This window comes from Mustela lutreola, chromosome 9 (assembly GCF_030435805.1).
Source record: "Mustela lutreola isolate mMusLut2 chromosome 9, mMusLut2.pri, whole genome shotgun sequence".
In the NCBI taxonomy this organism is placed as follows: Eukaryota; Metazoa; Chordata; class Mammalia; order Carnivora; family Mustelidae; genus Mustela; species Mustela lutreola.
The window spans coordinates 3,143,937-3,167,925 of record NC_081298.1 but is presented as its reverse complement, the minus strand read 5'-3'; the positions used below and the strand labels follow the sequence as shown (position 1 = coordinate 3,167,925).

General features: G+C 48.6%; 3 protein-coding genes across 11 annotated transcripts in view; 1 reads left to right on the top strand and 2 right to left on the bottom strand.

Moving 5' to 3' along the window:
* SYCP2 (synaptonemal complex protein 2) overlaps positions 1–11,678 on the bottom strand; it is a 72,530-nt gene extending 60,852 nt beyond the window's left edge. For 2 of the 5 annotated variants that reach the window (XM_059132658.1, XM_059132661.1), the window contains exon 1: positions 11,327–11,663. The gene's annotated coding sequence lies outside the window, so the exon portion shown is untranslated. Of the gene's footprint in view, positions 1–11,326 lie in introns of all 5 variants that reach the window. The other 3 variants (XM_059132663.1, XM_059132660.1, XM_059132659.1) reach the window with 3 other exon arrangements.
* Positions 11,679–12,990: 1,312 nt separating this feature from the next.
* Positions 12,991–16,560, bottom strand: PPP1R3D (protein phosphatase 1 regulatory subunit 3D). Its single transcript, XM_059132666.1, has one exon. The coding sequence runs from the start codon at positions 16,147–16,149 to the stop codon at positions 15,250–15,252; it is 900 nt and encodes a 299-aa protein (XP_058988649.1). The 5' UTR covers positions 16,150–16,560; the 3' UTR covers positions 12,991–15,249.
* A 93-nt stretch (positions 16,561–16,653) lies between these two features.
* On the top strand, positions 16,654–22,782 carry FAM217B (family with sequence similarity 217 member B). Of its 5 annotated transcripts, none has more exons than XR_009344425.1 (5): positions 16,654–17,562; positions 18,339–18,450; positions 18,599–18,684; positions 20,042–21,957; positions 22,654–22,782. XR_009344425.1 is itself a non-coding variant. In XM_059132664.1 (4 exons), exons 1-4 carry the CDS (start codon positions 17,558–17,560, stop codon positions 21,180–21,182), a joined length of 1,344 nt encoding a protein of 447 aa, XP_058988647.1. In that variant the 5' UTR covers positions 16,654–17,557; the 3' UTR covers positions 21,183–22,776. The 5 variants fall into 5 exon arrangements, 2 of the variants coding, with proteins under 2 accessions (XP_058988647.1, XP_058988648.1); XR_009344423.1 differs by having other exon boundaries at positions 20,042–21,241; positions 21,792–22,776; XR_009344424.1 differs by having other exon boundaries at positions 22,434–22,776.
* The last annotated feature ends 1,207 nt before the right edge of the window (positions 22,783–23,989 follow it).

The window sequence follows — 23,989 nt, the reverse complement described above, 5'->3', positions numbered from 1 at the left end:
GACCTGAAATTAGCACTTGCGCCAAAGGCAAATACTTAGCTGACTGAGCCCTCAGGCACCCCTGCATCACCTACCATCTTGACAAAAGCATCTAACATTTTTAAATGTGATTTGGCCATTTTATCTATAAAGGAAAAGAAATATCATCTTTTCAAGATATTATAACTGGAACAATTAAAAAATAATCTGTACTATGAAAAGCTTCATAATAGAAACACCAGGAAATCCAACACAGAGAGACAATTAATTAATCAGCCCAAGATGAATACAGGACTACATAGTTATAAGAACAAGTGGTGTTAGTTACAGACTACTTTCTTGCAGATGTGCTAACAGAGAAATTAAGTGCCAGTAAGGGCATACATATCGGGCAGACAAAAGGCATGAATAAAAAAATCTCTTATATTTTCCAATTAACTCCAGGAGGAAAAAATTGATCCCCAAAGAAACATTTGTTCCATGTGCATAAGGAGCCAAGTCTAAAGATGCTTTTGTAGCACTGTTTGGAGTGGCAAAAATTCAAAAGTATCCAGTGTCGCTCTCGGCCCGCAAGAACGACTCGGAGACTCACGTAGCGGCGAACCTTCTTCTTTAATCGCTTTTTTCTTTCTCTCCCCTCTACCCTCGGCGCATGCATTTTTATACAGGCAGTGTTAACCAATCAAAATGCAGTGCTCATGCACCTCCTGCGAGAGTGGACCTAAATGAACAGCCAATCATATTCAGTCCCTTACAGCTCTTAGAGTAGGCCTCCTGTACTGGCTCCCGACATCTCCCCCTTTTTTATTTATTTATAATGGCTGAGATCGTGCCTGTCTTAGGTTGCCAATCCTCAGCACACATGCTTACCCGTCATCGGGTACTCTCCCTGGTCGAAGAGCCCCTGTCTTAGGTTGCTATGGTGTGGGATCAGACTTACCCGTCTTTGACTACTGATCTAGCATGCTTAGCCATATCTGGGGGGAGGTACCAGCCTCAAGAGCCATCATGGCTTGAACCATGAGGTGTTATTGTCGTTGATTGCGACGGACACGGCCACACACCCAATGTAACATTATTACGTTAGCTGTGATTAAGAGAACAGCCATGGCACCAAGTCCGGCCCACTATTTGAGGAACTAAACAGATTGCTGTAACATTTTTTCCACTCACTAACAGGTGCAATAGTTACTTTGGTAGAATATATGGATATAATTTGAGCTCGTAATTGCCTAGTTAAATTTTGAAATTGACGGTTCCAGGTACCATTAAGCATATTTCCCAATTGTCTAGAGAGGTTAGCTGCTAAGGATAAGTTGTTATGAGCTATAGGGGTGATACAAAGTCCGGCCATATTATGTATGCATCCTATCGACACAATTGACTCTAGGATATCAAGTTGTTCCTGTACAAGATCAACCCTTTGATTTACAATAAGGATCCCAGCATGCAAATGTCCGTTAATTTGTTCTTGCGTAGCCAATGCTTCAGCGACCATTCCTGTGACGTTGTTGAGCACAGCTGCTGTCTGTACTGAGGTTGTCAACGCTACTACGGCAGCAGTAGCAGTGGCGGCGGATGCTGCGATAACTGCAATAATGGCTGCTGTTATTCCAAAGTCTCGTTTATGTCGAAGCAGCACCAGCAGGTTGTCGGGGTTCACCTGTACTGGTATCGGGATATACGTCGGTATCTTGGCTATTACTGCCGAGTCTCCCACCGTGGCGTTCCAACATTCTGATAGCAGACAATTCTGGGACTCACAAGAGAGACTAGATGACTTGTTAATAGTAGAAGCATTAAAAACTATGAAGAGAAAGGGAGCTCTAACACAGACGGGCATTGGTGAGTAACTTATGTGCTTAGCTGAGGTGCAATTGCAAGTAACATTTGTTTCAAATCGAGAGCCTACGTGATAGTTGTACGTACAGTTACGCCATGTAGACCCATTAATAAAGTGAAGGCTTTCCAAGCCTGTACATGCCTGTGCAGCGTTGCAGAGCAGCCACCTATCTAGAAGGTGAGCTGACGCGCCTTGCGCCGGGTCTTGGTAGGTATAATTATAGCCAAAAAAGGTGGAGTTAGAGTAAGTGGGGATTTTAGGACTGAATGAGAATCCTGTTCCCACCCAAACTCCTGAGAGGCTACTATGGCAGCCACTCGTGCGGTGCAGCTCACACAATAGCAGGCCTTGGTGCAGCAAGGTTTATACGGAGGAGGCCCCTCGTAAGGTGGCGCTGTTGGGGCTGGGCGCGTGGGCACAGGATCTAAGTTATCTACCACTTCCGTCTTTGTTTGTAACTGCGCCATAGCTCCTTCTTCCGCTTTTAATTTCAGCTGCGCCGTAACTTTCCCCTGCATTTTGAGCTGCGCCATAGCCTTCTTTAGCTTTTCCTCCTTTTTTGCAAGCTCCTTTTGCATCTTGCTCACCTTTTGGCTTTTGGGCCATTTCCCTCCTCTGCTCCTTTCCAAAAACCAGGGAGCCGTTTGTCCCTCTTCTCTCAAAAACAAATGAGCTGTTTTATTTTTTAAAGGAGTACCAATTGCCTTAAGGATATCAGAAAGCGGCCCCAGCATTTTATATGTGGCCATCTCGTTTCCCATACCGGAAAGCTTTACTCTCGTCCTTATCCTAGGAACTTTGCAGCCATCTCGTTTCCCATACCGGAAAGCTTTATACGCTCGTCCTCGACTTGAGGAACTTTCCCTGTCACTAGACAGAAATAGGTGCACTCTTTACCTGATCGTCGCCAACTCCGTGCGTCTCTCACGATGAGATTCCCGGGTTTCGGCACCACTTGTCGCTCTCGGCCCGCAAGAACGACTCGGAGACTCACGTAGCGGCGAACCTTCTTCTTTAATCGCTTTTTTCTTTCTCTCCCCTCTACCCTCGGCGCATGCGTTTTTATACAGGCAGTGTTAACCAATGAAAATGCAGTGCTCATGCACCTCCTGCGAGAGTGGACCTAAATGAACAGCCAATCATATTCAGTCCCTTACAGCTCTTAGAGTAGGCCTCCTGTACTGGCTCCCGACAATCCAGAAAGAAGTTAGGAATGGGAGGGAAGGTGAAGAATGAATAAAATGTGGTATATGATAATCAATTTCATAAACATAAGAGATGAACCGGAATTTGAGATATTTGCAGTCAATTTTAAATTAAAAACAGTTGCCAAATGATACTGTGTAATGGCATTTATGTGAAAAAAAAAAAAGAAACATTGTCTTACGATTATATCTCTAGGAGTAAGTATATTCCTCCTTGCAAGTGTGTGTGTATTTGTGCCTGTGGTGAGGGGAGAGAGGGAGAGGAAGATTGCGCTGGGAGGGTTTGTCAGCTCCCTGGGGAGGAAGAATAGTAAGTTGCACACGACTGTAACTTGCTATTTGTCAAAGGCAAACTTTATTTGTAATTTACGCTTATATGCTTTCTTAAAAGTACAATAAAGCCTTGCCAAACTGCAGGTAAGTGGATCCAAAACATGATGAGATCAGTACCATGGAGGTTGGGTTATCGCAAGGGATGAAAATGACCAAGGCCGGCCTCCAGAGCTGAGCGGCTGCGAAGTCCAGCTGCTCCATCCAAACCTAGTCAGGGATAAGCTGTGATTATGCCCCATCTGGTTGTGCTTGTCTGCTCTGGCCGATACACGAATGGGGCAGTTCCAGGCCCATGGCTAGCTGGGAAGTCCAGTATACCAACAATGATTCCAAGATCTCGAAACAGCTAGGAGTCATTCTGTCATTTTGCCTGACTCAGAGAGCTCTGATCCTGAAAATATTGGAAACTCAGGGACCCACTCTTTGCTTCCCCAATTCCAAAGTACGGGTTTGCCGATTTTTTACTTGGCTTCACTCTTTCCTTAATTCTCTCGAGGTCATCACAGAAAATAGAAATTTAGCCTGGTTCTGTTTGAGAATGTCGTATCACACACTGTTAAAAGATTTTAACACACACACACACACACACAGAAGCTTGCTTCCTAGATAGAAAATGGGGGGGCGGGAGGATACGAAAAGTATTATCTCAAATACAGCGGGAAGAAATACGTACTGGAGGCTGGAGGTCAACAACCACAAGGGTGATTACTGAGAAACGACCTAGCCTAGAACTTTAAGCATCCACTACAGGCACTATTGTCATAAGCCTGAAGCTTAAGGGGGTAGCTGTCTGCAGGAGCAACTATTCGTTGGGTGATACAATACAGAATATCACAAAGGAATAAAATGACAAAATGCATACAAGAAAAAGCTGAGATTTCATATCTCAGATAGGAGAGATGCAGACATTCCAACATCTACTCAATAAGAATTCCAAAAATTAAAAAAAAAAAAGTGAGGTAGCAACAGTTGAATAACAACCGAGAATTTTCCCAAAATAAAAATGGACATCCACAAATTTAAAGAGTCCACTGAATACCAAAGAAGACAAATTTACAAACACTGTGAGGTTATTTCTGAATAATAAAAGAGAAAATCTTAACCCACAAAAGCAAAAACAAAGCATGCAAAAGAATAACATAATAGATACCCTGTTCTCACAATAAATTTAGAAATCAACTACAAAGATAGCTTCAAACTTTCCCTATACTTGTAAACAAAAATATGTCCCTTTGCAAGATAAAAAAAGATGGAAATGACTAAATATTTAAGTGAATATGTATACATACAAAACTCTGTAAGATGAAACCAAAGCAATACTTAAAGTATAATTCATAGACTTGGACGAATCTATGAAGACATGAGGAATAGCAGAGGTAGCCCAGACTAACAGGGTCATAGGACCTCCAGATGGTAAAATTATCAGATACTTTAAAGTAACTATAAATACTGTGTACATAAAGATTATTCAGAAAGACTGAAAACTTTGACAGAAAACTAGAAACTAGAAACTAGGGTGGTAAGGAAGGCCACAGAGAATCTGAAAAAGAATCGCATAATTCTAAAAACAAAAATAGTCAATAACAAATTTATTAAGAATAAAATGGAAAGACACACAGGTGAAAATTATAGAAATAGAAGCTACATCAGAAAAAAATATCCAGAAAGAAACAAAGGTAAACAAAAATATGAGGAGAGAAACTAGAAGACAGAACAACACAGGGGATAAGTTATGAAGTCCTATGTATCTGTCACTGAAATGCTTGGAGACAGTGAATGGGGCAGAAATAGTCCTAAAGAAATGATGAGAAAGAATTTCCCCAAACCAATAAAAGATATCAAACTATAGATTCAAAAAGTCGTAAGAATCCCCAACCAAAAAAGAAAACTAATATCCAGGTGCACCACAGAAACTGCTAACAATCAAACAAAAACATTAAAAGTGCCAGAGAGTTTAAAAAAAATTACTTTTAAGTAGCATCAATCAAACTGATAGCTGACCAACAAAAACTATGAAAGCAGAAGACTTAGAGCAGTGTCTTTTTTAAAGTGCCTTATAGATTGGACTTACCCTACATGTTAGACCAGACAGACCTGACAGACACCTACAGATCATTCCATCCAAAAGCAGCAGGATACACATTCTTCTCAAGCACACATGGAAGATTCTTCAACATAAACCATATGTCAGGCCACAAAACAAGTCTTAATAAATTTAAAAAACTGAAATCATATCAAGCATGTTTTCTGACCACAAGGATATGAAACTAACAATCAATTACAAGAAGAAAACCAAAAATTCTACAATTATATGAAGATAAAACAATATCCTTCTGAACAACCAACAAATCAAAGTAGAAATTTAAAAAAAATACCTTGAGACAAATGATATGGAAAAGCAACATAGCAAAAAAACTATGGAATACAGCAAAAGCAGTTTTAAAAGATAAGGTTATGGTGAAAAATGCTTACGGTAAAAGAAAAAAGAAAGATCTCAAACAACCTACCTTTGCACCTCAAGGAACTAGAAAAAGAAGAAAAAAGTAAGGCCAAAATTAGTGGAAGGAAGGAAATAACAAAGATATGAGTGGAAACAAATGACAGACTGAAAAGACAACACATCAGTGAAAATAAGTGTTGGATATTTAAAAAGAAAAGTAAAATAGACAAATCTTTGGCTGAGTTAATAAAAAAAAAGAGGATTCAAATAAAATTGTAAAGAAACATTACAATTCAAATTACAAAGATATAAAGGATCGTAAGAGACAATGAACAATTACATGTCAATAAAATGGACAACCTAGAAGAAATGAAACCCAGAAGAAACATATAAACTAGAGAAATATAACACTGAATCATGAAGAAATAGAAAATTTGAACAGATTAGTCATGAATACAGAGAGTGAATCAGTAATCAAAAACCTCCCAGCACAGGAAAGTCCAGGACCAGATGGCTTCACTGGTAAATTCTTCCAAACACTAAAACCAGTGCTGCTCAAGCTCTTCCCCAAAACAGAAGAGTTGGGATACTTCCAGTCTCACTACATAAGTGAGCATTATCCTGATACCAAAGCCAGACAAGGACACTATAAGAAATCACAAAGTGCTAAGAAGAAAGTCACTTACTTGTGGAACGTAAGGAATAGCATGGAGGACATTAGGAGAAGGAAAGGAAAAGTGAAGGGGGGATGGATCAGAGGGAGAGATGAACCATGAGAGACTGTGCACTCTGAGAAAAAAAACTCAGGGTTTTAGAGGGGAGGGAGTTGGGGGGGTTGGGTGAGCCTGGTGGTGGGTATTAAGGAGGGCATGTATTGCATGGAGCACTGGGTATGGTGCATAAACAGTGAATCGTGGAACACTATATCAAAAACTAATGATGCACTGTATGGTCACTAACACAACACAATAAAAAATAAAGCAAATTAAAAAAACAAAACAAAACACCAGAAAGGGAAGGAAGGGAGGGAAGGAAAGGAAAGAAGGAATGAGAAAGAGAGAAAAAAGAGAGGAAGGAAGAAATTACAAAGTGCTGATAGAAAAAACTACAAATAAATTCTATAGCCAGCAAAAATACCATTCAAAAATAAAGTGAAGAGTTTTAGAGGAAACATATTTCCACATAATAAAGGCCATATATGAAAAATTCACAGCTAACATCATACTCAATGGTGAAAAACTGAGAGCTTTCTCCCTAAGATCAGGAACAAGATTAGGATGTCTACTCTCACCACTTTTATTCAACACAGTACTAGAAGTCCTAGCCACAGCAATCAGTAAAGAAAAAAAACAATTAAAGGAATTCAACTTGGTAAGGAAGAAATAAAAATCTCATTATTTACAGATGATAAGCTACCATACATAGAAAACCCTAAAGACCCCACTAAAATACTACCAGTACTGATAAATGTATTCAGTAAGGTCACAGGATACAAAATCAACATACAGAAATCTGATTCATTTCTATACACTAATAATGATGTGGCAGAAAGAGAAATTAAGAAAACAATTCCATTCAAAATTGCACCAAAAATAATAAAATCCCTAAGAATAAACTTAAAGACCTGCACTCTGAAAACTATAAAACACTGATGAAAGAAACTGAAGATGACACAAATAAATGGAATGCTATTAGGGCTGGGAGAAAATATATTGTTAAAATCTCCATACTACCCAAGCCACCTATAGTTATAAAACAATACATGTCAAAATACCAAAATCACACTTCACAGAACCAGAACAAATAATCCTAAAACTTGATTGAACCACAAAGACCCTAAATAACCAAATCAATCTTGAAAAAGAACAAAACTGGAAGTATCATAGTCCCAGATTTCAAGATATATTACAAAGCTATAGTAATCAAAACTGTATGGTACTTGCACAAAAACAGACACATAGATCAAAAGAACAGAAAGTGCAGAAATAAATCCATGATTAATTATATGGTCAATTAATCTATGACAAAAGAGACGAGAATATAAAATGGGAAAATGCCAGTGTCTTCAACAAATGGTGCTGGGAAAACTGGACAGCCACGATGCAAAACAATGAAACTAGACCAATTTCTTATACCATACACAAAAATAAATTCAAAATGGATTAAAGAACTGAATGTGAAACCTGAAACTATAAAAATTCTAAAAGAGAGCACAGGCAGTAATTTCTCTGACATCAGCCATAGCAACCTTTTTCTAGATAGGTCTCCTAAGGCATGGAAAACAAAATAAAAAAAAAAAAACTGTTGGGATGACATCAAAATAAAAAGTCTGCACAGCAAAGAAAACAGTCAACAAAACAAAAAGATAACCTATCAAATGGTGGAAAATATTTGCAAATGACATATCTGATAAGGGTTGTGTTCAAATACATAAAGAACTTATACAACTCAACAACAACAAAATTCAATTTAAAAAATGAGCACAAGACAAAAACAGCCATTTCTCCAAAGAAGACATACAGATGGCCAACGGACACATGAAATGCTGCTCACAATCATGTATCAGGGAAATGCAAATCGAAATACCAATGAGATATCATTTCACACTTATCTGAATGGTGAAAATCAACAGAAGAAGAAACAACTGTTGGTGAGGATGTGGGGAAAAAGGAACCTTTGTGCAGTGCTTATGGGAATGAAAGTGGCGCAACCACTCTGGAAAACAGTATAGATGTTCCTCAAAAAGGTAAAACTAGAACTACCATATGATCCAGTAATTCCACTGCTGGTTATCTACCCAAATGCAAAACACAAATTTCAAAAGATATATGCATCCCTATAGTTTACTACAGCATTATTTACAGTAGCTAATTTATGGAAACAGCCCAAGTATCCATCAATAAATGAATGGCACAGATGATGGTGTATATACATAATGGAATATTACTCAGCCATAGAAAAGAATGGAATCTTGGCATTTGCAACAATATGGATAGACCTATAGAGTATAATGCTAACTGAAATAAGTCAGTCAGAGAATGACGAATACCACATGATCTCAATCGTACGTGGAATTAAAGAAATAAACAAAAAAAGAAATAAACAAGAACAGACTCTTAAATCTAGAGAACTGTTGCTTACCAGAGGCAAGGAGAGTACAGGGATGGTGAAATATATGAAAAGAATATGGATTACTCTGAAGTAATTAAGTAAAAAAGTAATTAAATAATTAAGTAAAAAAGTAATTAAGTAAAAAAGTAATTCAGATCACTCTTACTGTGATGAGCACTGTGTAATGTGTAGAACTGCTGAATCCCCATATTGTATACCTAAAACTAATAAAACACTGTACAGTAATTATACTGGAATTTAATTTTTTAAAAATAAAGTGAAAAATGGAAGAATAATCCTATTTGATATTTAAAAATGTCACAAAGACACAATGCTAAAAAAAGTGTTAGTAGGAAATAAACGGATCAAAACGACAGAAGAGAGTCCAAATGCATACGCAAACATGTAAGTTCATGCATACAGAAGGCTTTATAAATCAGAGAGGAACAGGTAAACTAGTTGATAAACGGTATTAGGAAAAGTGACTCACCATATGAAAAAAAAAATTGAGACCTCTATTTCCCACATTCACAGAAAGAAACTACAGATTCCTTCATTACGCAGTGTAATAAGTAATGTCTAAAAACGACTCGAAGGGAAGCAGGAGGCTGTCTCCGAGACTGTAATACAGACGGACTTAAGACATGGAAAGCACAGACACCAAAACAGCGACACCCTGTACGTCCTGGTCTCGGTCACGCCCCCACACGCCCCCTTTTATCAAGGAGAACACAGGAATCCTCTGTTCCCTTAGAGGGCACCCCCGCCGGCGACTCCTACAACCATCGCACAGACGCTCATTCCTGGACCTGCAACCGTCAGGCCCAGAGAAACCCCTTTCTGGCTCATGCCATACTGTTCATGTCGTATGTGCGGGAAACCCTGTTCAAACACAGTTGTGGTGCCCGCGGGGGGCAGCCAGCGGGCATCGGGCTCCTGGTTTCCGCGTCGGTCGCATCTCATGGGTCCTGTTCCGAGGCCCTCTTAGGGGTCTGCGAGCCTAGCAGGGAGGCGGCTTGGAGAGGCCGTCCCTCTGCGGTGCCCCCTACAGCGCGCTCGCTCTCCCTGGCATACATCAGTAGACCTTGACGTGGGCGCGGAGGCCCCACCAGGCCACGACGCCCACGACGCGGACTCCGCCCGCCGGGGACTAAGTGCTTCACAAGGACATTTCCTAAGTCGGATCACGACGAACAGCTTCAGGATTAAATGACCGTACTGAAGACCAATGTTCATTACTAACTCCTGTTCCCTCCCAATCTCTGAACATTTTGTTCTTTTTAAAGGAAAGAACAATTCTAAAGTAGACCCCGCCTCCACCGGGGAGCCCAGTCTCAGCCCCCGAGGTTAAGACCTGGGCGGAGATCCAGGCCGCGGGACGCAGGCGGCGCAGACACCGCGAGGGAAGCACCGTTTACAGGACGTCCCGCTTCCGCCGGGTGCATTCCCAACGCAGCCCCAGCGCGCGCGGGGACGGCGCATCGTCCGCACGCGGGCAGACACCGGCCAGGGCCTGCAGACCCCCCGGCAACCCCACAGGAGGGCACCCTTGGCCCCAAAGCCCCGCGGGTCAGTACAAGGCGCGCGCTCCAGCCCGCACCGACCGCTCACGTGCACGCACGGACCGGAGGCCGACCAGGACCGGGGACGGGGACCGGGGACGGGGACCGGGGAGGAGCAGCGCCCTCGCCCCTCCCTAGAAGGGACCCGCCGGCGGCCTCAGCGAACAGCCGCGACCTCGCGGCGGAGCCCCGCGCACGCACCCGTCTCATTAGCGCCCCCAGCGCCGCGCTCGCAGACAGCCGGGCCGCCGCAGGTGGGAGCCGGCGCCCCGCAGGCCCCGCCCGCCCCGCAGGCCCCGCCCGCCCCGCAGGCCCCGCCCGCCCCGCAGGCCCCGCCCGCCCCGCAGGCCCCGCCCGCCCCGCAGGCCCCGCCCGCCCCGCAGGCCCCGCCCGCCCCGCAGGCCCCGCCCGCCCCGCAGGCCCCGCCCCGCAGGCCCCGCCCGCCCCGCAGGCCCCGCCCGCCCCGCCGCCCCAGCCAACCGCGAAGGCAGGGGGCGGGGCTCGGACTCTCCTCACCTGAGGCGGCCGCCGGGTCTGCCCCGCGCGTCGGCCCCGCGCCGCCCCGCAGTCCACCGCCCGCCGCTCGCGCCCGCCGCCCGGCGCGTACTGCGGACCCAGCCCCTGCCTGCCCCGCGATCGGCGCGAGGCCCGCGCTGCCCGGCCGGCCGCAGTCGTCCTCTTAGCCGCGCCGCCGCGCCGCCGCGGCCGTTTCCACAACGGCTCCGCCTCAACCGTCAGGGGCCGGCCGTCCCCCCGCTCGCCCACCCGCTGCTGCCGGAGACCGGCCCGGCGCCACGGCCCCCAGCCACGCAGCCCCACCGTCAGGGAGGCCCGGCCCGGCGCCCGGCTCTACCTGCGGCTGGAAGAAGCTCCCCCGTCCGGCCCGGGAAGCCGCCGCCACGGCCGCAGCCTCGCGTCGCGTCTCCGGCCTCGGCTCCTCAGGCGGCCGACGGAGGGCGGGAAGCATCCGACCAATCAGCGCCGCGTGCGTTCGGAAGCGCGTCCAATCAGCGCGGCGCGCGGTTCAGGCTCCACCCCTAGCACCCGACGGTGACGCAGGAGTCGCCGAGGCCCGAGGCAGGGGCGCCGCGGTGGGCGGGGCAGGGTAAGGGGACTGCGCGCTGCGGCCACTGCCCCGGCCCCGGCCCCAGAGGAGGCGACGGCGGCCCTACCCGGCCGGCACTGCCCTCCCCGGGTGCGGACGCCGGGTGCCCCCACTCGCCGCCGTGCAGGACGCCGGCTAGCAGGGCGTGGGCGGCCCCGGGAGACCTCTGGGCTGCCCACCAGCCCCCTGGACGGTGACGGCGTGACGGGGTCGCGGGGACCCGGTCACAACTGCGAACCGTGCGAGCGGGCGAGGGCCCGACTTCCCCGAGGGAGCCCACGTGCCACCGGGCCACGCCCACCTGTGGCCACGCCCACCTGGGGGTCACGCCCACCGGGGACACGCCCCACTCCAGTGTCCTAGACGCCAGCGGTGCCAGGGTTTGCTGCCCTCACCGGCCAAACCGCAGACCCTTGGGGGACGTTAGGTTGAGGCCCTGAAGGCGTGGTTCTGAGCACAATCATCAACTGTTTCCCCAGGCTTTTTGGAGCATTTCCACTTAAGTTATCAGTTTAAATGAGAAGATCAACGGATGCTTGTTGTGCGAAACAGGAAGCAATTCCGAAACGGACCAGCAGACAAGCACTTGGGAAGTCACGTCCCGATCTCTGGTCTTACCACCTTCTAGTGGAGAAGAAAAATAAGGATGCTTTGTTGTTTCACGGATCGGGCAAGCACGGGGTTTAGTACGCGACCACATGGAAGATAAAAGCGATCATCTTAATTGTTCTTAAGTAGGGTTTTAGAGTATGGTGTTAGATGGAAAACCCAATCATAACTGGGTTTCCCATTAAATTTCACAAGCACCTCCTGTTACAGGGCAGAGCAGGTGGACTTTGGTCTAGGTTGAAGGCTGACCGGGAGGCTTACCAGCGGGGGGGCTTCAGAAGAATGGCTGAAACCCCTCTGAGCTTCATTCTCGTCGGCTAAGAAAGCAGGGGCATTATCTATCAGGTAATTTTCAGAGTTCAACGAAATCCTCTGCATGCAGTACCTATTACTGAGGCAAGCCAATAAGAATGAGGGCACAGTACATGTTAGTTTCTTTCCCCGAAGTGCAAGGCTTTGTGCTGGGTGAGGGACACAAGGCGGGGGGGAGGCAGAGAGACACTCATTACTCCACACACAGAACTCAGTAAGCATTGAAAGAATCATTTTCCCACACCCTACACTCCCTTCAAACTTGCATCAGATGTTAACACGGACCCGACCTAAGAGACCACATTTGTTTCTCAAGGACATACACAACTGTGCTCCTAAGGCGGAGGGGCAGTCCTACAATTTTCCCTTTTTTGGCAAGGCACTAAATCTGATAGTGTTTTAGAAAGAGTAAGACTTACGTATGAAATGACTTAAACAAGAAGTTTCTAAAGTCTTGTTTCTATAATTAGATAAGAAAAACACACCTCAGATAGCAATTTATGCACATACTTTAATATTGAGGCTTGAGTGAAATAATCTTAAATGACCTTCAAATATGTTTGGGGCGACAGCCCCACAATTGCACAATCCACTGCAAAATTTTAAAATTTAAGCAATATAACTGTTTCAGGATCTGAAAGTTCTCCTTAAGCTAAACTTTATCAACTTCTTTATCAAATAGGCAGGTATATTTAAGTTTTTACATTTTTAAATGTTGATTTTTTTAAAGGCACGTTGAGGTTCTCTTACTATCGAAGATAAAACATGTACTGTATATTCCATGAGCAGAACCTTTTTGACAAGTGACTTTCACGTGGATAAGATTCTTTACATGCCTTTTACACAACAATACATTTGACAGCTCTAACTCTTATACCTGAATGCTCTGGACAGTTGTCTTGCACTCTGGGCTTGGGCCAAGGACACAACAGCTAAGGCTCTCAGAGGCTTGGTGACCTAATTGGACAGTTAATTAAACAGCAGGAAATGGAAATAGGCTTCTGTCCCTCTTGCATGTCAATGTAGTGCACAGTGCTAGTAGCCAAAGGTTGTTCTATTGAATTACAACACTTTAAATCAAAATTCAGTGTTCTTATTATCAAAAGGTATCAAAGAAAGCGACCTCTCTTCTTTGAATTTTAGAAACACATAAGTTGCAATTATAAAACAAATTGGTTAAAAGGCAAAACACATCGTTTACATAGCGATTTGACAAATGTCAATAAGTATTCAAAAATTGAGAGTCAATTCATTGGTGACAGCTATCACAAATTAATGACACTGGTTTCAACTGTATTAGAACCAAACTTCCCAAGTTGGAGGCCTTGTTCATCTTGGCTGGGTTTCCACACCTCAGTGTTAGCACCTGCTGTCAGAGAGACCACCGCTCAGCACCAAAAGAAGTCAGCAGCAGCTCGCTGGGAGTTTTAAGTCATCCTGGCATTCAGCAGGGCACAAAGGCTTTGACTTCTTGGTTAGAGATAAACAACAAAGAAGGAAAAGCATTGAACATTTTAAAAATGGGGAGGTGGGGAAAGTCCAGACAATGTTAGAAACTCTCCTGTCTGAAGGCACAAACAATAAAGCTGGCAGGTAGCTGACAAAACTGGGAAAATATGAATACAATTTAAAATGATTAAAAAGTATAAATACTGATGACTTTTCCTGCAGGGCTCCAGCTACTGATAAAAACACCTGCCAGTTCCACTTGATAACCTGACTTCTGAAGGATGACCGCTGGAATTTTCTGACACTTAAGCAGACATTAAAGGAGTCACCTTAGTCATCAAAAAGGTAATTGCAAAGGGCATTGTTGCCTGAAATTTTTCCATAGAAGTGCCTGAAAATTGAAATAACTTAAGGCAGAATTTCTTAAAATGTTTAGGTCGTCTCAAACCTAAACAGAATGGCCTGATAACATGCAGATACATAATTATCAAAGAGAGGAAGGGGGAGGCGAGACTGCAAGAGAAGGGGCTGTTTTGCTAGTTTTGAAAGTCCAGCTTTCCCCCCTTCCTTGGCTGTTGATGTAGAAGACACATGGCCTAACCAGGGCAGCCTGAACTCCCAGGAATGGCTGTATGATGACTGATGAGGCATAAATTTCTTGCCTATTAATAGTTTCCCACTGTTAGAAGTCTACAGACATTGGCAAGCAACCTAGTCTCAGGTTTTCCTTGTCCCAGGCAGAAACGCCTCAAGGGACCACGATGGGGGTCACACCGAACATTCTGTTTGCAATGGGCACAGACACACAGGGCTTATTTTTTAGCTTGTTAAACCCAGAATGTTCTTGAGAAGGCATCCAATCAGGGTAAAATGTTCCAACATCACAATGATCATAAATAACAGCTACATTTACAGAGACCCAGTCAGAACACATGCAAAAGCCACAGGCTTTCCTAGCAGGAGGATGCCGGCCTTTCCAAAAAACCCACCAACCAACCCACCCCACCCTCCCCGCCGGGGCTCTCTCCGGAAGGGCCGACCCAGCCATGCATCCGCCCACCCAGCACCCTCCCCCAGCGCGTTCTAAGACTCGGCCTTCCGGCCACCTGAGGCTACTTTTTAGACCTAGTGACACATGTTTCAAGTAGAAGATGGGAAGGGCCACCGCCCAGGGACCTTGCAGCGGGAAGTGAAGTGAGAAGACTCGGGCTGGCGGTGGGGTATGAGGAAGAGCAACCGCACGGACGGGAGAGACCGGCGAGGGAACCGCTGGGGCCGGGCCGGACCGGGCCAGGCCACCCTCAGATGAAGTGGATCCAGCTCTCCTCGCACTCCCCACGAGGCATGTGCAGGGCGTGGTTGCGGCACGTGAGGCTGTAGTCGTGGCCATGGTTGTTGTCCCAGTACTCGGCCCCGGCCACTCGGTAGCGCAGCGCGAAGTGCACGCGCGAGCCCAGCGCCAGCAGGAAGGGCGGCACCGGGAAGCCGAAGGCGAACACATCCTCCGTGCCCTCGGCGCCCGCAGGCCCGCGCCACCGGGCCACCACCTCATGCGCGCTCTTCCAGTCTGAGAAGGTGTAGCGCACCGCCACCTGCTTCTCGAAGGCCACGTTGCGCACACGCACCGTGCCGCTGATGCCCAGGTCGGAGCAGGTGACGCGCTCCAAACAGACGAGCTGCCGCCCCAGGCGCTCGCTGAAGTCGGTGGCCTCGATGGGCGGCAGGAAGTCGGGCACCAGGCACTGCAGGGTGAACTCCAGGTCCTGGCTGCTGCAGCACAGGTCCGAGTTGATGGCGAGGCGCGACAGCACGTGCAGCGGCACCGACGGGTCGTCGCCCGCATTGAACACCTTGACCTGGGCCAGCTCCAGGCCCAGCGCGTCGGCGAAGCGTACGCGGAGCTGCCGGCTGCAGCCCGGCCGGCACGCGGCTCCCGGCGCGCCCCCAGCCTTCTGGCGGCGCTCGGGGGAACTGGGCAGCGAGCGCGCCCGCCGCAGGATGATGGGCCGGAGGCGGGGGTCGCAGCCGGACGGCTCGGGGGGTGGAGGCGGCGCGCGGCCCGGGCTCCCGGGGGGCCTGCAGGGCCGTGGCTCCCGGGCAGCGCCGCCGTCCAGGTCTGAGAGGCAGCTGAGGCTCCGCGGGGCGGGCTTCCGCGACCCCGGGGCGGGGGGCAGGGCCGCCGAGCCCCAGCCTCCGGACATGGCCGGGCCAGCCGTCGGGCGACAGGAAGCCGGAACCGAGGGGCAGCCTCCGGACCCGGAGCTCGCTACCTCGGGGTCCCCGTCGGGCTCAGAATTCCCTAGTGTCCGCCGAAAACCGCCGCCCGCAGGGAGCCTCTGGGGCCGGCTGTGCGCTCCCCCCGTCCGCCGCCGCGCCCCCCGAGTCCTGGCGCAGGTCTTCCGCTTCTTGCAGCGAGAAAGGAGATCGTCAGCCGAGAGATGAGTGCTTTCTCCGGGGGAGGCTTTTCCGCGCCCCCCCCTCCCTGGGAGCGCAGGGTAGCGCCTCCCTTCGGCTTCTTCCGAGGCCCTGGTCGGGGGACGCGGGCGGCGCAGCCCCTCCCACCTTCCCGGCCGCTGCGTTACTTACATGGCTGCAACTTGTCGGGGCGCAACTTCCCGGCGAGCCTGCGCCCCGCCCCTCGTGACGCCGCCGCGCGCCGGCCCCGCCGGCCCCGCGCAGCCGGGGAGCCCTGCGCGCCGCCGCCTCCCCTGGCCTGCCGCAGCGCGCCGCAGTCCGGCCTCCCCGCCCGGCGCCGGGGAGGCTGCCTGGCGGCCTCGTCACGTGTCCTCGGCGATCGCCGAACAGGTCTGATCAATTTCTGTCTGCATCTGCCGGGTCCCTGCGCCTATCGATCGCAGACCTGTGTCTGCACCAGCGAGGACCAGAAAGATGCATGCTGCGGGCCCTTGGACTTCTGGGTCACCGGGTTGGGGGGTGCGCATAAATCGGCCTTTCCAGAAGCGGGCCCCCGGCTAATTGGAAGCCTGTAGGCTAGCCAGCTCCTTGGACGTCTGCCCTGCACCCTGGGGCCCCTGCCAGACCGAGGGAGCCTCGCTGCGCAAGGGGCTGGCGTCCCACCACACATCACCCACAATGCTTTGCCGCCCGGACCGCCAGCCAGTTCCCCGGAGGGTGGGGAGGGGGCGGTGCTGCCCTGTCCGTCTCCTGGCGCGGAGCCCGAAGACCTGGGAACCGGAGTTAATGCCCTGTGATGAATTACGCGGCTGCCCTTAATCGGCCGCTGGCGCTGGGGAAGCCTTTCTGTAGCCAGAGTCTCAGACGTTTAGCTCTGTTCCGCTGCGGGCGCGAGCCACCAGGGAAACCGCGAGCTTGCTTTCTGCATCTTAGGATGCAGGCCCCCTGCAAGAATTTTCTCCTATTTCACTCTGTAATGGCCCGAAAACGCCGCCGCTTACCTGTAGAGCGTGCCAGGTGAAATGCACTGGGGAAGGTGCAAACGCGCCCTCCAGACAGCAGTACGGGGCCAGCCGCCGTAGAAGGTTCCTTTTTATCGTCCTGGGGGACAAAGCAGAAGGAAAACCAAACGACTGATGGAGGGCTGGCCCAGTAAAGAACCTTCTCTACATCTAACATAAATCAAGCCTGCTGATGGTGTAAGTCACTAATTGTGAGAGCCTGTGTGCCCTGGCTGAAAGGCACAGGCGCTGATGAGAAGTAATACAGCAGAGTTTCAGGAAGAGAAAAGTCTTCTACCCCACCTCTTGTCTATTTTACGGAGGTGCCGGGTGTCGTGGAAGAAAGTATTCACTTTCAAATCAGGGCCCTTTTAGTAGGCCACCCACTCAAGATCAGGGAAAGCAGCATTCTTGATACAAATCAATGGAATTTCACAGAGATAACATTATATGATCTGAATTACTATACTGACAATCTTTTAATGCACTGATGTGATCCCGAAGGCGGGAGAATTAAAGGGGAGCTTCCCCAATAGAGTGGTTGTTCCATGACAGCTGGGATGTGTGCCTAATCCTGGCCATTTTCAAGGCTCTCCTGTAATTACTTGTTGAATGAATGAATGAATGAATGGGCATGGGAGATTGGAGTAATACCCAATCTTAATCATTAATTAGCCCCACACATTTCTGAGGAGGCTTGTGTGTGTGTGTGTGTGTCTCTGTGTGTGTGTCTGTGTGTATAAGAAGAGAGGGAAGGATTCCATAGGCAACATTTATAGCTGTGTGATTTTGTATCTAATATCCACTGTGAAAAACAAACAAGCAAAAAAGATGAAACTGTACACAGAAGGCAGTACCCCCCCCCATTTCAATACTATGCAAATATTTCGAAACAAACCAGTGCAAGCCAGCCCAGTACTGGGGGCGGGACCCTTTGCAATCCATATTTACCCACAGGGTTCTGTTGCTTCCAGTTCCGGTGGTGAGTCTTCCTTTCCAAATATAAGAGGAATAAAGAAGTCACTTCCCCAGCTGTCATCATCTGCAAACATACTGAGCAAGAATATTTCAAGCACGACAGAAAAGGTGATGTAAATTCTGAGGGAAAACCTTATTAGATCTGTTCTGCTGTTGTGTTGTGTGTGTGTTGTCACGGTATTTGTTATCTTATCTAAATTATTGAATTTATTATCTTATCTAAATTTTTATTTTTAAAAGCATGTTTGTTTTTTAGACAGTCTGTCAAACCCTAGAAGATGATCAGCCATCTGATTTTTTCAAGAAAGGGAATAGGGTGACGAAGTCTCATCAGAAAAGCAGGTAAATGATTTTAATTGCTTTATCTTGCAAAAGGCACATGATACCAGTTCTCTAGGCCGAATATGTGTGGCTGGAAAAAAAAAAAAAATGTCTGTGGGGAAGAAATCTGTGTTTACATTTTTTATGCCACAGAAATGAGTTGGCAAAGTGGTTTTAAACATTATGAGTTAGTAAGAATTCCAGAGGTCATAATTCTGCCACCATTAGCAGAACCTATCATTTTGGGTTAAGCCACTTAATTACCCTTCTATGACTGTTTCCTTTTTTATAAAAAGGATCCTGATAATCACTTTTATTGATGTACACTGACAGAGTCAACAAGAGTTATAACAGGATTGGTTATGAGTTCCAAATGAGTTCCATTTCTTCAACATACACTGAGCATGTGTTAGTTTGTTGGCCATGATTCAACACCTTTCATATTTATTAAGAAATCACGTATTTTCAAATGATTGCTTACTGTGGTAGAAACCACAGGACCAGTGAACCTCTGAGGTTTCCAGAAGGCATATTAACACTCATTTGCTTTTACCCTACCTGACTTGGGTTCCTGAGAGGTATTGTGAATCCTAGTGAGATGCTGTGTTTTGGGTAAATACACAGAAAAGAAAGTATTTTCAACTCTGGTAGAAGATCTTCCCTCAGAGTAAATTGCTGGGCGGTTGCTCTCCTAGTCATCATTCCCTTTTCTGCACAATTCGCAAGACAGCAGTAATCCTGTTTTCATTCATGCTCTGCTTTACAGCACCCTGTGATATTTTTTTCTCTCTCTCCTTTTAAAGTTTTCCTGAATGTGTTTCCTATTTGAGAATACTTTAGTAAGCTTTTGATTAAAGGTACAGGTTGTCTGTGCTATACTCTTTCATATTAAGATTAGATTAGATTAGATTCAAGGGCTCAGAATCACCACTCATCAGTGATTACGTTGTAGAAAACTTGCATTTTACACCTTGTTTACTTTTCATGGAAAGTAGCCTTGAGAAAGAAACCATGGCTTTTACTCACTAGAGTCATTAAACACTGTTCACCAACAGCAGAACAGATGGAGAGTTTAGGACAGATATTCTCCAAACTGGTGGTGGTGATGTTTTTTTAAAGTATACCTGACTGGTCTAAAATTATAAGCACTTTAAGAAATGTCAGTGTTTTTCCGAAGTGATACTATTTGATATGAGACTGAATCCGTGCCACTTCTTTTGGCCCCTGTGCCCTGCACTGTTTCTTGACTAGAGACCAGGGTGGCCCACTGCCCCTCCCAGGGACAGGGCCGGCCACAGCCAGGGGAGCCTGCTTGTTTAATCACAGCCAGACCTCTTTGTGTCTTACGAACTAAGAATTACAGTTTTCTTTCTTACAGCAATATGAATGGTGGCCCGTCTTGGAATAAAGTACAACGTTCAAAAAACCCTTCAGGAAAGAGGCAGAGTCAATCCCAAGTGCCCCGCGTGCCCTCCCAGCCTCCTGCGGACGGACTCCAGGACAGCAGGTTCCCAGAAGGAAAACCCAAAAGGAGCCCACCGGGCGCTCAGCGGCGGGGCGCCTCGGGGAAGGAGCTGTTTCTGGACCTGCAGTGCACGAAAATCCCGAAGGAGGGTGTGGGCGAGGATGAGGGCAGCGCCAGCGACCTGTCCGACTCGGAGCGGGTGCCCCTGCTGCCGTCGGTGCGCGCGCCCCCGGAGCTGCACCTGCGCGCGGAGGAGATCCACGCTACCGACCCGGGCCCGGAGTCAGACGCCGAAGCTGAAGCCCGGGGCGGCGCGCACCCCTCCTACCAGTATGCGGACTTCCTGCCGGCCCCGTTCAGCTCCTGGGACCTCCGCGACCTGGCCGTGCCACCCGGCACCGAGCCCAGGCCCGCAGCTCGCTGCGGCGCTGTAGGGCCACTAGCCAGGTACATCGACAGGCTGGTCCAGCTCGAGTGGCTGCAGATGCAGACCGTCCAAGGTGAGAAGGGGAAGAGCGCCAAAGCCAAGCCTCCCACCGTCCCTGGCATGTCCACGGGGGCTCTGAAAAGCCCAGGCAGAAGCAAGTTGGTGGCCAGTGCTGCAGCCAGGCCTCCCCAGGAGGGGGCTTGCAAGCCGGGAGCTCTGGGCGCTTCCCGGAGGAAGGAGCTGCACCCAGAAGAAGCCCGACCGTCCTATTACGCGTTTGACACAGCCAAAGGCCTCCGTGCGCCTCGGGCCAGCAGGCCGAGTTCTCAGAAGCCAGCCCTCGATGTGAGGATGGAAGAGCAGAGAAAGAAAGTCAATAAGAGCCCCAGACTCCAGCGCTGGGACCCGCCCTGTGGTGACAGTGGCGGCGCCAGGGCTCCCGCGCAGGGGGCGACCCCCCGCAACTCCGCTACCCCCGGCGGGGCGGCCAGAACGCAGGCACACGCGGGCCTGAAGAAGAAGGGCGGAGCAAGCAGCTGTGTCCCCACCGCCATAGCCAGCGAGAAGAAACCCAAAACTAATGGAGTAAAGCCAAGCACATACAAATTCAAGCAAGAACCGAAATGATGCGTTGCAAAGTCCCACAGAGTGCTAAATGTCAGAGCTCTTCCGAAGGTTGGCACACTGTGAGTCCAAGGACGTTTTCTGGCGACCCACAGGCGAGTCCTCGGGTGGTCCTGGGGTGCAGCCGGCTGCGGCTTATTTGCCAGGAAAGGCAGCTTTCAATGAGCCTTTCTTCGTGCTGGCAATCTTAAGCACATGAGAGCCCTTTAGCTTCATGAACCCAGGTCTGAGCCATATAAGGACATACAATGACCAGTCCGAACTGGACGCCGCTGCCAGGCGCACACCCCCATGGCCGCACTGTCCAGCTCCCCCAGCTGCCCCCCAGCTTCCCCCCAGCTGCCCCAGCCCCGAGCACCTGCAGGTCGAAGGTCATGCGTACCGTGTTCAACTGTGCAGAGTCTGAGATGTTTGAAAGAGGGTTCTCCGTGCCCTTCTCCTAAACCGTCCAGACAGAAATCCTGTCTACTTCAGGCCCAGGAGGGGCCACAGCCCTTCCTCTCATTCGGGAGCCCCTTCTGGAGCAAAGTCATGGAACACTGAGCTGCTTGTTCTTTCCAGACAGTGGAATCTAATATTTTTATAGTTTTTTGTTTCGTTTTGTTTTTTAAGGCATTTGAAACTCAGAGGTGGTGGTGAAATCCACCTTTGTGTTCTCTGCCCAGAGATGAAAGCAGTGCCCAGTGGGTCTCAGAAGAACCCTTCCTGCCTGGTGGGAGCCCAGAGCGGAGCACTTGGCACCCAAGCGACTCTGACATATGTGTGGCTTCTAGAAAAGGTACGCAGTAAAGCCACGGTTTGTGGAGTCTGCACGGAAGGCCTGCCACGAACCGTAGATACACATGAGAGCACTGTGACTGTGACCGGCATCACGTTACTGATTCGGGACCTGGGGCCTGCTGTAGGAAGCCGACATGACATGATCTGCTTTACTTTGCAAGAGCAGGATCTTATCACCTTGCTTCAGGGCGGAGGGGTGGGCGACACATTTCCAGATTGGGGGGGGTGTCTTCTTCACAAACAGTGGGTCCTGTGGCTCCCCGACTCTTCTAGAAGCTTCTTATTTAACCACCACTAAGCTGGGTCTACGTGGGCCTTCAGTCGCACTGTGAGGCCTCTGTTAATAATGTAAAATCTTTAAAACCTTTGGTGGACCACTGGACATACAGTGTGTTTTAATCACGGAAGCCAGTTTATCTCTTGAAATGATTATTTGCTTTCATCCATACGTGTTTCTATTTTTTTCACCTTTAGGTCAAATGTTTTCCAAGGCCCTTCAGTTAAGAGGATAAGGACAAGAGACATTCGTAAATGAAATAATGCGCACAAGTTAGATGTTAAGATCCCATTTACAATCAGACTTTACTAATACGAAACAACATGTACAGATGTTTAGGGCCGTTTTCTTTTGTCCCATGACTCGACTTCCAGATTTTCACAGTTTCTGTCTTATGCTCTTTACCTTCCACACCAGCCTGCTGGAGAGAGTGCGTGTTTTCATGAAGATCTTGTACCTTTTTATACGGACGAAGACGCCCCTCTAGTGGGGCTCATTTCCCTAGTTCTCCGTTACGCTGTGACGTGTCCACTCACTGTGTCCACTCACTGTGTGCACTCACTGTGTGCACTGCGGCTTGAAACCCTAGCGCGGCTCTGTTCGCCTTCCTGTGGTGGCTGCATGGCGCCCCCCGCGCCCTTTGCCTGCGCTGCTCCTTGTGAGCGCGGCGGGGCTCGTCCTTTGTATCCGGCCGGCGCTGCCCCTCATTCGTGATGCCTTCTCGGCCGCGACGTCCACCGGCTCTTTAGGACATTTCAGGGCCGATGAGTCTCTGTGAGCACGTCATGTATATACATGCACTCCCATTATTAATACTAAGGGGTCTCTAGTGAGCTGCTGCCTTCTCCAGGAGTGCCGTGTGGGGGTCCTCTGGGAAGCCCTACAGGGTGAAGGATCCGTGTCCACGCTTCCTGGTGGACATTTGAGCCGAAGACCATCCTGGTTAAGAAACTGGGAGGCGGTGCCTCGGATGTCACATTTGTTCCTTGCGCTTTGAACTGAAGTCAGTTTCCTAATTTGGGGGACAGTTATAATGTCACATGTTATGACAGTTTGAAAAGCCTGAAAAGGTGACTTTGCTTACTCACATTTTTGCCTCAGGTTGACGGTTTATTTTAAGCAGGATTCTTGCTGCTGGATCAGAGCCCCCGATGACCAGCAGGGGCTCACTGCAGAAAATAAGCACAATTTCCTTCCCAGGATTTCCTAGCCCCTCCCGATACAGCCTCCTGTCCTAATGCTGCAGACCCTAATCCCGCTGACCCTGCAGACCGCGCCCCAGAGCGGAGTCCTGGCCTCCTGAGGGTGATCCCGTCTGAGCCACCCAGGGTCCTGCGAGTCTGGGGACCTGTCATTGTCTCCAGAGAAGTGCCTCTCACTTCTGGGAGTTGTTGACATACGTGTTGTGTTTAAACCAACTAAAATAATCCAAGGTTTTAAAAAAAAAAAAAAAAAGCGTAGAGAAAATTAAGAACCATTGAAGGTTTAGAATCAGTTGTGAAAGTGTACAAAAGCGAATGAAACTGCAAAAACCTATCAGTATCAGCTATGGTTCTCTGGGGCGAGACTAGCTCTCAACTCCTCAAGGCCCAGGCCGGCTGAAGGATTGGAGCTGACTGGCGGGGCGGCGGCGGGAGCCTGTGTGGACCGGATCAGAGCGCCCCGGGTCTCCTGGCAGCTACGGGCTGGAAGGACGGAGGCTTGTCCCGGTTTTTACGCCAGTAGGCTAGTTTCCAGAAAGACGGAACAATCT

What these genes read in the sequence shown, in the direction of transcription:
- PPP1R3D (XM_059132666.1), bottom strand. Translation starts at nt 16,149, where the DNA reads ATGTCCGGAGGCTGGGGCTCGGCGGCCCTGCCCCCCGCCCCGGGGTCG.
- FAM217B (XM_059132664.1), top strand. An exon ending in TTTCAAGCACGACAGAAAAG is followed by an intron (nt 18,451 to 18,598) that starts GTGATGTAAATT and finishes TTTGTTTTTTAG; the next exon opens with ACAGTCTGTCAAACCCTAGA. An exon ending in AAGTCTCATCAGAAAAGCAG is followed by an intron (nt 18,685 to 20,041) that starts GTAAATGATTTT and finishes TCTTTCTTACAG; the next exon opens with CAATATGAATGGTGGCCCGT.